Source organism: Rana temporaria, chromosome 1 (genome assembly GCF_905171775.1).
Source record: "Rana temporaria chromosome 1, aRanTem1.1, whole genome shotgun sequence".
NCBI classification, from domain to species: domain Eukaryota; kingdom Metazoa; phylum Chordata; class Amphibia; order Anura; family Ranidae; genus Rana; species Rana temporaria.
Genome location: NC_053489.1, coordinates 589,032,435 through 589,046,441, shown reverse-complemented (window position 1 = coordinate 589,046,441; position 14,007 = coordinate 589,032,435). Strand labels below are relative to the sequence as shown.

General features: G+C 46.3%; 1 protein-coding gene across 1 annotated transcript in view; it reads right to left on the bottom strand.

Annotated features, from left to right (window-relative positions):
• Positions 1-1,176: 1,176 nt before the first annotated feature.
• The window catches only part of SMIM14 (small integral membrane protein 14), a 50,344-nt gene continuing 37,513 nt past the window's right edge, over positions 1,177-14,007 (bottom strand). Inside the window, exons 4-5 of the mRNA XM_040335113.1 lie at positions 5,808-5,962; positions 1,177-1,610 (exon numbers count right to left, since the gene is read on the bottom strand). Of these exons, the coding sequence (XP_040191047.1) occupies positions 1,572-1,610; positions 5,808-5,962 (194 nt within the window). The 3' untranslated portion in view covers positions 1,177-1,571. The remainder of the gene's footprint in view (positions 1,611-5,807; positions 5,963-14,007) is intronic.

Here is a 14,007-nt window from a genome sequence, read left to right as displayed (position 1 = left end):
ATCTATATGACCTGTAGTTTTTTAAATATCAAGAAAAAAAAAATGAAAGGAGGATATACATCTGTACATTCTTATGGGTCTGGTTAACATCTGAACATTGAAAACCACCAGTAAAACAAACCCTTAAGGCCCGTACACACGATCGGATTTTCCGACGGGAATTGTGTGATGGCTGTTGTCGAAAAATCCGACTGTCTGATTATCCGTCCGTCGGATTTTCCACCAACAAAAGTTGGATAGCACGCTTTAAAATTTTACGAAAACAAATGTGTGTTGTCGGATTATCCGATCGTGTGTACAAAAGTCCTTTGGTCTAAACTCCAAAGTACAAACAGGCATGCTCAGAAGCAAAGTTAACCACAACATTAGCAGAAGTTGCCCAAAGGGTGGTGCTAAAGAGCTGAAAAACCACGTAGGTTTTGCGTTTGATGGCGGACAATTCTTTGCCCTTTGTATGCAATACAAGTTCACAGCCAACGCCCTTCAGACAAAGGGCATACGCTTTGTCCGTGGAAAATCCGATCGTGTGTACCAGACTTTATGTTTTCAATGTGCAGGAGGACACCTACAACTAGATGTAAAGATGGCCACACAAACCAACTAGACAATCTCCTCTAGGTTAACTACCAAGTAGGTAGTTTGACAATCTAACAACATTTTTTTGTAGGTTATATCTAATCAGGAAGGCCTTTGCACTATACAGTTGTAGGCAACTGTAAAGGGGACAGGACTGTTGTTTACTTGGCTTAAAGGCCATCAAAATATGGGTTGAGTTCAAGTTCAGGTATATCGTTATGCGGCGCACAGCTTCCATTGTGAATAAGCTTATGTGTCATATCTACCTTCTGACTTGGTGTCAACCACTCCTGAAAACACAACTACAGCATAGAAAAAAACACAACTAGAGCATATTTTGAAGAAAAATTTACACGAAAAAAAGAAAGAAAGAAAACCCAAAAAGGTTACTGATCCCGTTTCTAAATCTGGAAAATAAAATGAAGAGCATGTAAAAACAAATATTTGTACAAGTATACATTTTCTGTAAAGACCTGTTCAACCACCTAAATCTCCTATACACTTAAATGCAGCCTGAATCAGATGAGGTCTGCAGTTGCATTGATCATATGAAAGAATTGCTTAGTATGATCTCTTTGAATGCTAATAACCAACACCATATGTAATTATTTTTTTTAAGGTGACGTGTTTACATTGTATAGTAAATAAATGTGCATATACAATTTACCATTGTACAAAGTATGACAAAATATAGAGAGTCTGAAGACATATATTAAGGCTGAAAAGTCCAGTAAAAGACATAAGCAATACAAGGAGTTAAACAGTGTTGTAATCTGCTTTGCTTTCCAAGGAAAGAAATATAAAAGAAAGAGGGAAAAAACCTGTTCAGTTTTGAAAAAAAAAAAAAAAGGAGGAAGAAGAAGACTCTAGATCGGTTTGGCAACTCAAGACTGTTTGACACCATTGCCGGCATCAAAGAAAAGAAAGAATAGTCTGGTCATTCTGGTTTCATTTGGTCGTGCAAAATTGTAGCATTTTGAAAGCCTCCGAAGGTGCTAGTCCACTGGAGGGGCTGGAGGTTCATGACTGCGATCCTGCAGATAAAAAAGACGATACAGTGTTCATGGGTTATTCTTCTCTTATTACAATTATACCGTACTGAAATACATTTATGCCAAAAACATAAAGAGCCTTAAAAGTAACAAAAAAATTAATTGGATGCCAAGGTCAACATGAATCATTCTTTCAGACACTCCTAGGCAGGGGGCCTACTTTGTTAATGTTTACAGTAGGGTTGTCCCGATACCGATACTAGTATCGGTACCGATTCCGAGTATTTGCGGGAGTACTCGTACTCCCGCAAATACCCCCGATACCCAAATAGAATACTCCCCCCCCCCCCCCCGCCGTCACCGTCACGCTGCATTCCCGCCGCCGTTCGCCGCATCCCCGCTACCGCCGACTGTGTAATACGCGCCGGGAACATTACAGCTTTGAATAGCTGTAATGATTGGCGCCGCGCATAGACACTCCCCCTTGCTCGGGTGAACTGTCCAATCCCGAGCGAGGGGGAGTGTATGCGCGGCGCCAATCATTACAGCTATTCTAAGCTGTAATGTTCCCGGCACGTATTACACAGTCGGCGGTAGCGGGGATGCAGGTAAGCGGGATATGGGGGGGGGAGACATGGCTGCATAATGGGGGGGGGAGACATGGCTGCATAATGGGGGGGGGGGGAGACATGGCTGGATAATAGGGGGGGGGAGACATGGCTGGATAATGGGGGGGGGGGGGGGAGACATGGCTGGATAATGGGGGGGAGACATGGCTGGATAATGGGGGGGGGAGACATGGCTGGATAATGGGGGGGGGGGGAGACATGGCTGGATAATGGGGGGGGGAGAGACATGGCTGGATAATGGGGGGGGGGGGGGACATGGCTGGATAATGGGGGGGGGGAAACATATGGCTGGATAATGGGGGGAGACATATGGCTGGATAATGGGGGGGAGACATATGGCTGGATAATGGGGGGGGGAGACATGGCTGGATAATGGGGGGGGGGGGAGACATGGCTGGATAATGGGGGGGAGACATGGCTGGATAATGGGGGGGGGGGGGGGAGACATGGCTGGATAATGGGGGGGGGGAGACATGGCTGGATAATGGGGGGGGGGAGACATGGCTGGATAATGGGGGGGGGGGAGACATGGCTGGATAATGGGGGGGGGGGGGAGACATGGCTGGATAATGGGGGGGGGGGGGGACAGGGCTGGATAATGGGGGGGGGGAGACATGGCTGGATAATGGGGGGGGGAGACATGGCTGGATAATGGGGGGGGGAGACATGGCTGGATAATGGGGGGGGGGGGGAGACATGGCTGGATAATGGGGGGGGGGGGGGAGACATGGCTGGATAATGGGGGGGGGAGACATGGCTGGATAATGGGGGGGGGAGACATGGCTGGATAATGGGGGGGGGGAGACATGGCTGGATAATGGGGGGGGGGAGACATGGCTGGATAATGGGGGGAGGGGGGAGACATGGCTGGATAATGGGGGGGAGACATGGCTGGATAATGGGGGGGGGAGACATGGCTGGATAATGGGGGGGGGGGGGGAGACATGGCTGGATAATGGGGGGGGGAGAGACATGGCTGGATAATGGGGGGGGGAGAGACATGGCTGGCTAATGGGGGGGGGGGAAACATGGCTGGATAATGGGGGGAGACATATGGCTGGATAATGGGGGGGGGAGACATATGGCTGGATAATGGGGGGGGGGGGGGAGACATGGCTGGATAATGGGGGGGGGGGGGAGACATGGCTGGATAATGGGGGGGAGACATGGCTGGATAATGGGGGGGGGGGGAGACATGGCTGGATAATGGGGGGGGGGAGACATGGCTGGATAATGGGGGGGGGGGACATGGCTGGATAATGGGGGGGGGGGGAGACATGGCTGGATAATGGGGGGGGGGGAGACATGGCTGGATAATGGGGGGGGAGACATGGCTGGATAATGGGGGGGGGGAGACATGGCTGGATAATGGGGGGGGGAGACATGGCTGGATAATGGGGGGGGGAGACATGGCTGGATAATGGGGGGGGGGAGACATGGCTGGATAATGGGGGGGGGGGGGGAGACATGGCTGGATAATGGGGGGGGGGGGGGAGACATGGCTGGATAATGGGGGGGGGGGGGGAGACATGGCTGGATAATGGGGGGGGGGAGACATGGCTGGATAATGGGGGGGGGAGACATGGCTGGATAATGGGGGGGGGAGACATGGCTGGATAATGGGGGGGGGGAGACATGGCTGGATAATGGGGGGGGGGAGACATGGCTGGATAATGGGGGGGGGAGACATGGCTGGATAATGGGGGGGAGAGACATGGCTGGATAATGGGGGGGAGAGACATGGCTGGATAATGGGGGGGGGGAGACATGGCTGGATAATGGGGGGGGAGACATGGCTGGATAATGGGGGGGAGGGAGACATGGCTGGATAATGGGGGGGGGGGGAGACATGGCTGGATAATGGGGGGGGGGGGAGACATGGCTGGATAATGGGGGGGGGGGGGAGACATGGCTGGATAATGGGGGGAGACATGGCTGGATAATGGGGGGAGACATGGCTGGATAATGGGGGGGAGACATGGCTAGAGGGACATGGCTGCATCTGTGAGGGGACATGGCTAGAGGGACATGGCTGCATTTGGGGACACATTTAAAAAAGTATCGGTATTCGGTATCGGCGACTACTTGATAAAAAAAGTATCGGTACTTGTACTCAGTCCTAAAAAAGTGGTATCGGGACAACCCTAGTTTACAGGCCTGCTACAGTTAAATGATTTGTGCCAATTGTCTACAAAATGTAATTAAAAGAGAAGGAAATTAGTTACAGGAAGGGGTCTATACACCTATGGGTCAGCCCAGTATTATTCTTAGATTATTATTTAACGACCATTTACTTTTTTTTAGCACTTTATACCAGTTTAAAGGGGTGGGAGCAAACTGATGATGGGGTTAAAGGGTCTGTGATAGAACAGACAATCCCAGTGAGTTGGTCTGCCCAACACTCTGCCTATCCAGTCCTCAGACTGGTGCAAGTGCTTTGTTTAAATGAATAATGAAGAGTACCTCCAAAATTACTACACCAGCACAGCAAAGGGGTTACATTCACGCTCATGCTTTAAAAGCCCAGTAGGAATGAAATGTGATTACACTAATGCCTTGTACACACGATCGGAATTTCCGACGAAAAAGTCAAGATGGAATTTTCTCATCGGATATTCTGACCGTGCGTGGGCCCCATCTGACTTTTTTCCGCCGGAGTTTAGAAATAGAACAGGTTTTATTTTCCCGATGGAAAAAAATCCCATCGGAAATTCTGATCGACTGTGTGGAACTCGGACAGAGAAAAAAAAACAAGCATGCTCAGAATCAAGTCGACAGATGCTCGGAAGCATTGAACTTCATTTTTCTGGGCTTGACGTAGTGTTTTACGTCACCGCGTTTTGGACGGTTGGAATTTTGTCTGACAGTGTATATGCAAGACAGCTTGAACGTAATTCCGACGATGGGATAATATCCGATTGTGTGTACAGGGCATTACTGGGCATTTTTCCCGGCAACTGGTGTAGGGTTGTAGGTATTGATGTGTCTAGAATTCACAGGTCATTCCTGGGCCATACCAATCACTCCCTGTGCGATAGGGTGTATGGGCAGTTGGGCACAGTAGTATGCAGTAATGAACCCACAAAGCTGAATATGCACCCCTTTTGACCTTTCCACAAATCGGTGCGTTCTCTTATTAGATCTGACAGACATTGGGTGTTTTCAGAACAAGTTTACATAGGGGTCACTTTGGAACAACCCTCAGGCACAAGGAATACACACACACACACACACACACACACACACACACAGGATCCCAAAGCCCCATAACATTTCAGTATGGTTAAAGGGAAGCTACAGTATTATATCTACACGTTTTTATACAGTATTATTAAAATAGCAACAGTAATAATCTCATCAAATGTTGTATGTTGGCCGTCCTTATGTATACAGTTTAAAAATAAATGTCAAAAACACAAATTAAAACCAGATGAACAATGGTTTAGTGCCGATAACTGCTGAAATCTGAGAAAGCTGCCTCTTCATAATTTTTTTTAATGCTCCTGTAATATTAAATATACTTGCTCGGCTAAAGTTTACTGAAATAAACAGGACAGAGTGGTGCAGTAGAGGCAAAAGAAGACAGATAGGTAAAAAGTACAGCACTCACGTTGTGTGGGCTAGTTGGCTTTCCAGTTGCCCTGGCTCCTCGGAGACTCCTGGGTCTGAGTAGGTATAGAGTAAAGCCAATGACGAGCCAGGCCATGACAATCATAGCAACGTTCAAGCCACCATCAGAAGAAGATGATGAATTGGGTCCAGGCACTGATAAGGAATAGAAACAAATTTTACAATTGGTTTCTCAACTGTATGCTTTAGCATCTTGTACATTTGCTGCGTTCAGCGGGTAAACATAAATATACACAATTTTTTAAGCTTTAGATTTTTCACATTTCTGTAGTAAATAAAAAAAAAAAAAGAAGCTACCTGGAACTATACAGATATAGAACATGTCTTTATTAGGTCCCTTTCACATATAAAACATAAAATCTGATGCACAAGCCACTGGTGTTTACAAGAGCACAGCTGTGTACTGCTACTCACTTGTATGTACACAACTACAGCTCCCCAAGCAGGGAAGAGCTCTGAGGATTTTGCATTACAGGACTTCGCAGCCTCTAGATGTCCATGTGCATAAAGCCCTAATCCCAGCTACGAAGACATAGTGCTCGGTGACTAGTCTCTGTTAAAACAGAACTTTATTTATCCATAACTATATAATTATGCTACCAAAATGAGTGTGTGCTGTAAATTGCCTCTGGCATTTCTCTGGTTTCTTCTTGCTGGAGGCTTACATTTTGCTGAACCCCAAAGCCCCGAACGTAGTAAATCATAAAGTAGAACTAAACACATTCATAAAAAAAAAAAAGAAGGGTTACATTCCTGGAATGCCAAGATTGCCAACGGTCACATTTGCTTGAGACCAAACAGTCAAACCATCAAATGGCTGGTGTCTTAAATGATCACATGTGCAGCATCATGGCAGTTGCAGATACAAACAGAAGCTTCCTTGGCTGTAAAGGAGGGTTTAATTACGCTTTAGGCCCATTTCACATGTGCGGACCATATGTCCACATTTTCATCCATCCGTTTGCGGATGAAAACAGGACATACATTGGTCCCTATGCGATTGCGGATAAACATCCGCTGACACCCGTAATCACCCGCCTCCGCAAAGATCCGATTTTGCGGACGGAAGAAAACCCTATTTTTTCTTCCGTCTGCGGATCGGATGAACACGGACACACGGTCCGGGTTCATCTGATCCCCCATAGGGGAGAGCGGAGAAAAGACAGGGCGGTCCCTGCACAGTGTGCGGGGACCGCCCTGTCAGCCGCCGGCTCGGCGGGGATATACGGAGCGATCCCTGCTGAGCTTACAGACACACGGAGGCGGATTATTACTGATCCGCCCCGTGTGAAAGGGCCCTTAAGGCTGTCAGCAGGTTGGCCTCTACATTTTTGGTAGTGTCAAAAAAGAAAAGAAGAGCAACTGAGCATGTGCAGAGCATGGTGAGACAATGCATTTCTGGATTATTATTATACAGGATTTATATAGCGCCAACAGTTTACGCAGCACTATACAATATAAAAGGGAGACAATACAGTTACAATACAATAAAATACAAGAGGATTAAGAGGGTCCTGCTCAGAAGAGCTTACAATCTAATAGGGTGGGACAGGTGGTACAAAAGGTTGTAACTGTGGGGAATGAGCTGATGGAAGTGGTAAAAGATTAGTTGGAGATGTGATAGGCTTCCCTGAAGAGGTGAGTTTTCAGGGATCGCCTGAAGGTAGCAAGAGTAGGTAATAGCCGGACAGGTTGAGGTTGTGAGTTCCAGAGGATGGGAGAGGCTCTGGAGAAATCCTGGAGACGAGCATGGGAGGAGTAGACGAGAGAGCTTGACAGTAGGAGGTCTTGAGAAGAGCGGAGAGGAAGGTTTGGGATATGTTTGGAGACAAGATTGGTGATGTAGCTCAGGGCAGAGTTGTGGATGGCTTTGTAGGTTGTGGTTAGTATTTTGAATTTAATTCACTGGGGGATCGGGAGCCAGTGTAGGGATTGGAGGAGAGGTTTGGCAGACACTGAGCAGTTGGTAAGGTGGATAAGTCTGGCAGCAGCATTCATGATAGACTGAAGAGGGGATAGCCTATGGAGAGAAATGGCATCCCTGGGGGGGGGGGGGGGGCAGAGGGGGCCCTGACCCCCCCCCCCCCCCCCCCAACATTATAAAAATTATTAATTTTTTTTTGCATTTTGCTCGGGCCGCCGCTGGAGTAACAGTCTCTCCTGAGAGGGAGAGCTTCCCCAGTCAGCCCCTGCGGGGGATTCCTCCCCCCTCCCTCTGCTCACTGACACTGCATAATGCGAGCGCTCACAAAACCACAGCCACCCGATCTGCTCCTTCCCCTGCATCCTCATTGGCACGGAGAAGAGCGAGTTGCAGGAAGGACTTCACGAGCACTGTGGCGGGGGGGGGGGGGGGTAACTTCATCCCAGTTACTGAGAAAACAGACTGATTTCTCCCATCCTTAGGACAGGAGAACCAGCCTGAAATTCCGAGAGTGGTGACTGCAAGCTGAGCCGAGTGTCAGTCTATAACACTCTTTCACAGCCCAGGGAGGCCAGCCACCCCCGCCCCCCCCCCCCCCCCCCCACATACAAGCAGGGAGGAATACAGCTCCTTCTCCACCCTCCAGTCCCACCGCCACTATCCCAGTGTACTGTATCTGAAGAGAGGGGATGTGTGGGCGGGAAATATGAAAATCAGCAGCATTCCTGGCTGTGTGTGAATGATGCCTGAGATTCTAGCCTGGACCGTGGGTAAGTGTGTGCACTGCAGACTGAAGTACAAATTATCTCATGAAATGACACTTAAATGTTTTATGCAGAATTAAATTATAAAAAACAATATTAACAATTTTATCCGTGCCTAAAAATGCAGCCTGTCCATATCTACCAATGCAGCACGTGTCCCCAGTGCAGCCATGTGTCCCCATATTGCAGCCACGTGTCCCCAATACAGCAGAATGTCCCCAGTGGAGCCAGTGTCCCCATTGAAGTCAAATGTCCCCACATCGCAGCCTACCTGTGCTGGGTAAGAGGAGCAGGAGATGCCGACGCCTGGTTGTTCAAAGTGCGGTGAACATAACAGCTTTCAATTCAATAGCTGTGTTCCCCGCCGCGAACGTCATATACAGCCCCTCCCCCTTGTCCGGGAAACTTTGATAGACAGATCACCAGTCCAATCCCGGTAATGGGGGTGTCAACATCACGGGCTCCCTGGAGAGGTAAGTGTCCATATATTGAGGCTCCATGCACACTTAACGTTTTTATCCATTGGAAAAAAAAAAAAAAAAAAAGCTAAAAACGCTACACTGAAAAACGCTATTGCAAAAACGCTAAAAAACATGGAATGAAAAGCCATGCAAAGCTATTGGCGTTTTTTATAGCTTTTTTTTAGCTTCCAGTGTGCATGGAGCCTAAAAGTCAGCAACTGTAGTATTTGTAGCTGCTGACCTTTTTGTGAGGGGGCTGGACCTCCTCTTTAATGCATTCTATGCAGAAGCCCCCCTAAAACTTACCAGAGCCCTATCTTGATGCACGAGAGACTCTGCTGTCCGGGGCCCTCCTTCCCGATTGGCACACACAGCGGGCACCATTGGCTTCTGTTGCAGTCAAATGGTCAGTGAACCAATGAGGAGAGAGAGCGAGAGGGTGGAGCCAGTTCCATGTCTGAATGGAACGGCTCGGTGCCCTCATAGCAAACTTCTTGCTGTGGGGGCAGGAGGGAGGGGCCAGGAGTGCCAGTGAGGGACCCAAGAAAAGGAGGATCTGGGCTGCACCGTGCAAAACCATTACACACAGAGCCGGCAAGAGTTTTTTTTTTTTTTTTTTTTTTTTAATACACATACAAGACTTTAGTACCATGTGAAGTATGTATTAAGGGTAGCAGAGTGACAAATGGAAAATTAATGCTTGCTCTCCATGTGCAAGCAGAATGTTGTTTGCAGTGTGTCATGTAAGGGTAAAGAAAAAAAGAAAAAAACTGGCAAAACTATTGACCGAGTTGCATGTTGTAAGCGCAGAGACCTGGACTTTGTAACTGAATAAACTTTTCCATACTGGCAAATGAGCTTTAGTTTAATCAATAGCCCAGTTAAAAATGAAGAAAAGAAAAACATGGGAAAAAGAAAAGCAAAAAAAAAAAATGTAATAAATAAAATGTAAAATGGTTGAAGTACCACAGCAGTCTGAAATGGCTTTTTTTGGAGGCGTGTCACTTGTGTGTGTATGTGTGTGTGTGTGTCAGAATGCTAGTATTCTATACAACTGAGAAACCGAAACCATAGCAGCGCATGCTGCCACTTTGGAGCCCCAGGAGCAGATGTTTTTTTTTTTTCTAAGGGCTTGTTCACACTATCTGCATGCAAAATGCATAATACACAGTTTTAGCTTTCAGGTAGCTGTTAATTTTTTTTTTAGTGAGCTGTGGTGAGGCTCCTAAAGCACCCCTGCCCATTGAAATCAATGGGCAGCGCCACCGAAGCGCCAAACACTTTTAACCCTTTATTCGGCCACTAGTGGAGTTAAAGCACCCTGCTAGTGAAGTTAATGCGCTGCAAAAAAAAGGGGGGGGCGGGCTTTACTGCCGACGCCCCAGTGTGAAAGTGCCCTTAATTGCACAAGCTGATGATAGAAGCTGATTGGTTACAACATACAGCCGCACCAGATTTAGTAATTCTCCATATGTGTAAACGAACGCAAAGATATTGTTCTCAGCTACACAAATCATTCCGCTAGCCTTACAGTGAGATACTATAATCAAGATAAAAAAAACATTTTACAGCGCTACCGAGTAAAAAGTAATAAATCCATTACGGTTTTGCGATTATTTCAACCACCTACTTCTGAAGAAAAGTCATAAAAAACATGGAGTTTTGTCAATATCTCCAAAAAATTAATTCTTGCAGTGGTTTAAATACACACAAAAAAAAAGAAGTCTATAGCTGGGTGGAGAAACCTGTTGAATGCCTGAAGTGCAGCGATTGTGCCTTTTTGCCTTAGGCATCTCACAAGAGTTTAATAAACATTGACACAGATACAGCAACGTTCTTCCAAATATGTACACACCTACATTGCAAAAAACACACCTGCCAACACAAAATGTGTAAGCAGAACATGGTATACGTCAGCACTGACATGGACAATGTACATTGTGTCAGGGAAAGAACATCACAGTAAACTCACCGAATACCTCACACACACTTCATATCATTGATCAGCACATCAGAATGTCCATACCCATGCCAACACCCCTATTTCTATCAGCTATAATGGAAATACTGCATCTGTTTTAGCTATGCAGACAATGAACTGTGCCATTCTTTTAATGGAATATACAGTACTAATCTATATGGTTAACCAACTCCTTCCAGTGACAGAACTCCGACAAATGGATTGCAATCTACTAGTCAGGACCTTGTAATCTACTGTATGCACGATTATTCAAAACATTGTCCTGGACCACAGTAAAAATCTAAAATGATAAATGAAAAAGGATGGCATTCCACTTTAGCGCTTCCAATGTCTGGCCGCTCAACAAAGTTGAGGATGTCAACAAGATGGAGGATTTGGTCCTCACCACTCAGAATAGGTGGGAGATATATATCGATGAAGATCCATCTCACGCCCCACTGGTGGACTTCGAGTGACTCTACCTCTTAGCCATTCAAGAAAATGTATAACGGAGGAGCAGGCAGTCAGCGATTGGCGGTGGCTCATTCCTGACCTGCATGCTCAGATAAAAGGGTCTAGTATGGATTGTGGAGGGGGCCGTTTTTTTTTTATATTGGTGTGGGGTTCTCCCTAAAAACCTTGTTTTTTTCCCCACTTATGGTTAAATTCATCTGTCAGTGGGGAAGCCTGCTGACAGCTGTTAACTCATCAGTTGTTAAGGACGCAGGGACCGGCTTCCCGGCCTGCTGATTAACAACCGCTATTCTCCACACAGAATTTGAATCGGTCAATCACATGTTGACCAGACCAACATCGTACATGTCTACCCCAATTTACTCTCCCTCTCCTCCCTCTAGTGCTTTTTATTGGCTAAACAAAAAAAATGCCTAAAGCTGTAAAACTTGTAAAAAGCTGCAAAAATTCTTAAAGGGGTTGAAAAGGTAATAAAAATGTTCCCTAAATAGCTTCCTTTACCTTAGTGCAGTCCTCCTGCACTTACCTCATCCTTCGATTTTGCTTTTAAGTGTCCTTCTATCCTCTGAGAAATCCTCACTTCCTGTTCTTCTGTCTAACTCCACACAGTAATGCAAGGCTTTCTCCCTGGTGTGGAGAAAGCCTCTTGAGGGGGGAGGGGGCAAGCAGGCAAGCCAGTACACTCTCTACTTTGCAGATAGAGAAAGGAGCTGTGTGTTAGTGGGCGTCCTGACACTCCTGCTCGCCCCCTTTAAGAGGCTTTCTCTACACCAGGGAGAAGGCCTCCCATTACTGTGTGGAGTTACAGACAGAAGAACAGGAAGTGAGGATTTCTCGAAGAAATTAGGACATTTAAAGGCAAAACCGAAGGATGAGGTAAGTGAAGGAGGACTGCACTAAAAGTAAAAAGGAAGCGATTTAGGGGAGAAAAAAAATAAATACAAAATTACCTTTACAACCCCTTTAAAAACAAAAAATAAAAAAGGCTGCAAAAACACCAGTAAAAATCGCTACACTCAGAAGTGAAAGAAGACTAAGGGTGGTCGGTTCATACCTGTATGTCTGACCACCTGCTAAAGCCTGGGTGGAAAAAAAAGGAAGGAAGGAGTCGTCAACATATCTTACAACTTCCTTAACCACTTCTGGACCAGCCGCTGCAGTTATACTGCGGCATGCTGGCTCCCCTGTGCGAGCTGTCGAGTACAGGGGTCAATAATATGCAATATACAGCCCAGAATGAGAAAAGTACGGGTAAATAGAATGTAACAAATGGCCCAACAAACTTTAGTTCTCAGGCGTATGATTTATTGCACAGCATATAAAACTGCAGTGGTCAGAATATTTGTAACATACAGTGTATGCAGTGAATACTCCTGATGACTATACTCTGTGCTCAATGCTGTATGATGCATTAAAGTTCACCTTTCTGTAAACGTAAACGCACATGGATTTCAGTAGGAAAAAAAATGCAATAAAAAAAAAATCTGTGCATGAAACCCCTTTACAGCTTGGGAGGTAGTGCAGCTTCTGTATCCTGTGAGCACTGACTGGCCAATTAGAAGCCTTTACCAAGAGCCGTTCTTGACAGCTCTGTTGGTGTGCCGAAAGCTCAAGGAGTCGGGAGCAAAGAGGAAGCCATCCCCACTGGGAGAATACAGTGATTACTGCTAGCGGCTATAATAACCTCTAGCAATAATCGCTAGTAAAATCCAAATGGCTGGTTGTACCATGGATCATACATGGTTCGAATCACAGCCGATCCCTGCTGAACTGGCTGACTCAAACCATCTATGGCCGACTTTAAAGCCCTTCCCACTAGCAGGGCAGTGTGGCCACACCCACCATTTGCCACAGTGAGCTACAAATCCCTGGATTTCCAAGAGGTAACCCAGCTCTTTTACAATACTAGCAATGCACTTGGTTGCATCGAATATGAGACACAAACGGTATAAAATGGTCAGGTTTTGTTTGTTTTGGGATCCTGCTTGCTACAGGTGAAGAACCCAGCAATGAAGCCTGAGGTGGCGAGGAATTAATACGTGAGCAAGATTTATTTACCAATCTGCTTTCTCAGAGCTATGTAAGCGTTATTACTAATAAAAAAAAGGTGCTCCTTTCTATTTAAAACCAGGTACTCACTTTAAAACAGGAATAGCTAGTTTTGGCTTCTTCACCAAGAACTTTCCACATTCCTGAGCACACCTTGAAAAGATTTATATCTAGTGGCTAACAAAGTTTATTAAATCCGACTACAATTATATTCAATTCAAAAGAGGTCTGAGAAAATGTAGCAGAGATGAGGTAGCCACACATAGGGAGAGGTCACACCTGCAAGCATAGAAGTATATCTGACTCCACCTAAACTTGCTAAAATACACTATTACCAAAAGTATTGGGACACCTGCCTTTACACGCACATCAACTTTGATGGCATCCCAGTCTTAGTCCGTAGGGTTCAATATTGAGTTGGCCCACCCTTTGCAGCTATAACAGCTTCAACTCTTCTGGGAAGGCTGTCCACAAGGTTTAGGAGTGTGTCTATGGGAATGTTTGACCATTCTTCCAGAAGTGCATTTGAGGTCAGGCACGAATGTTGG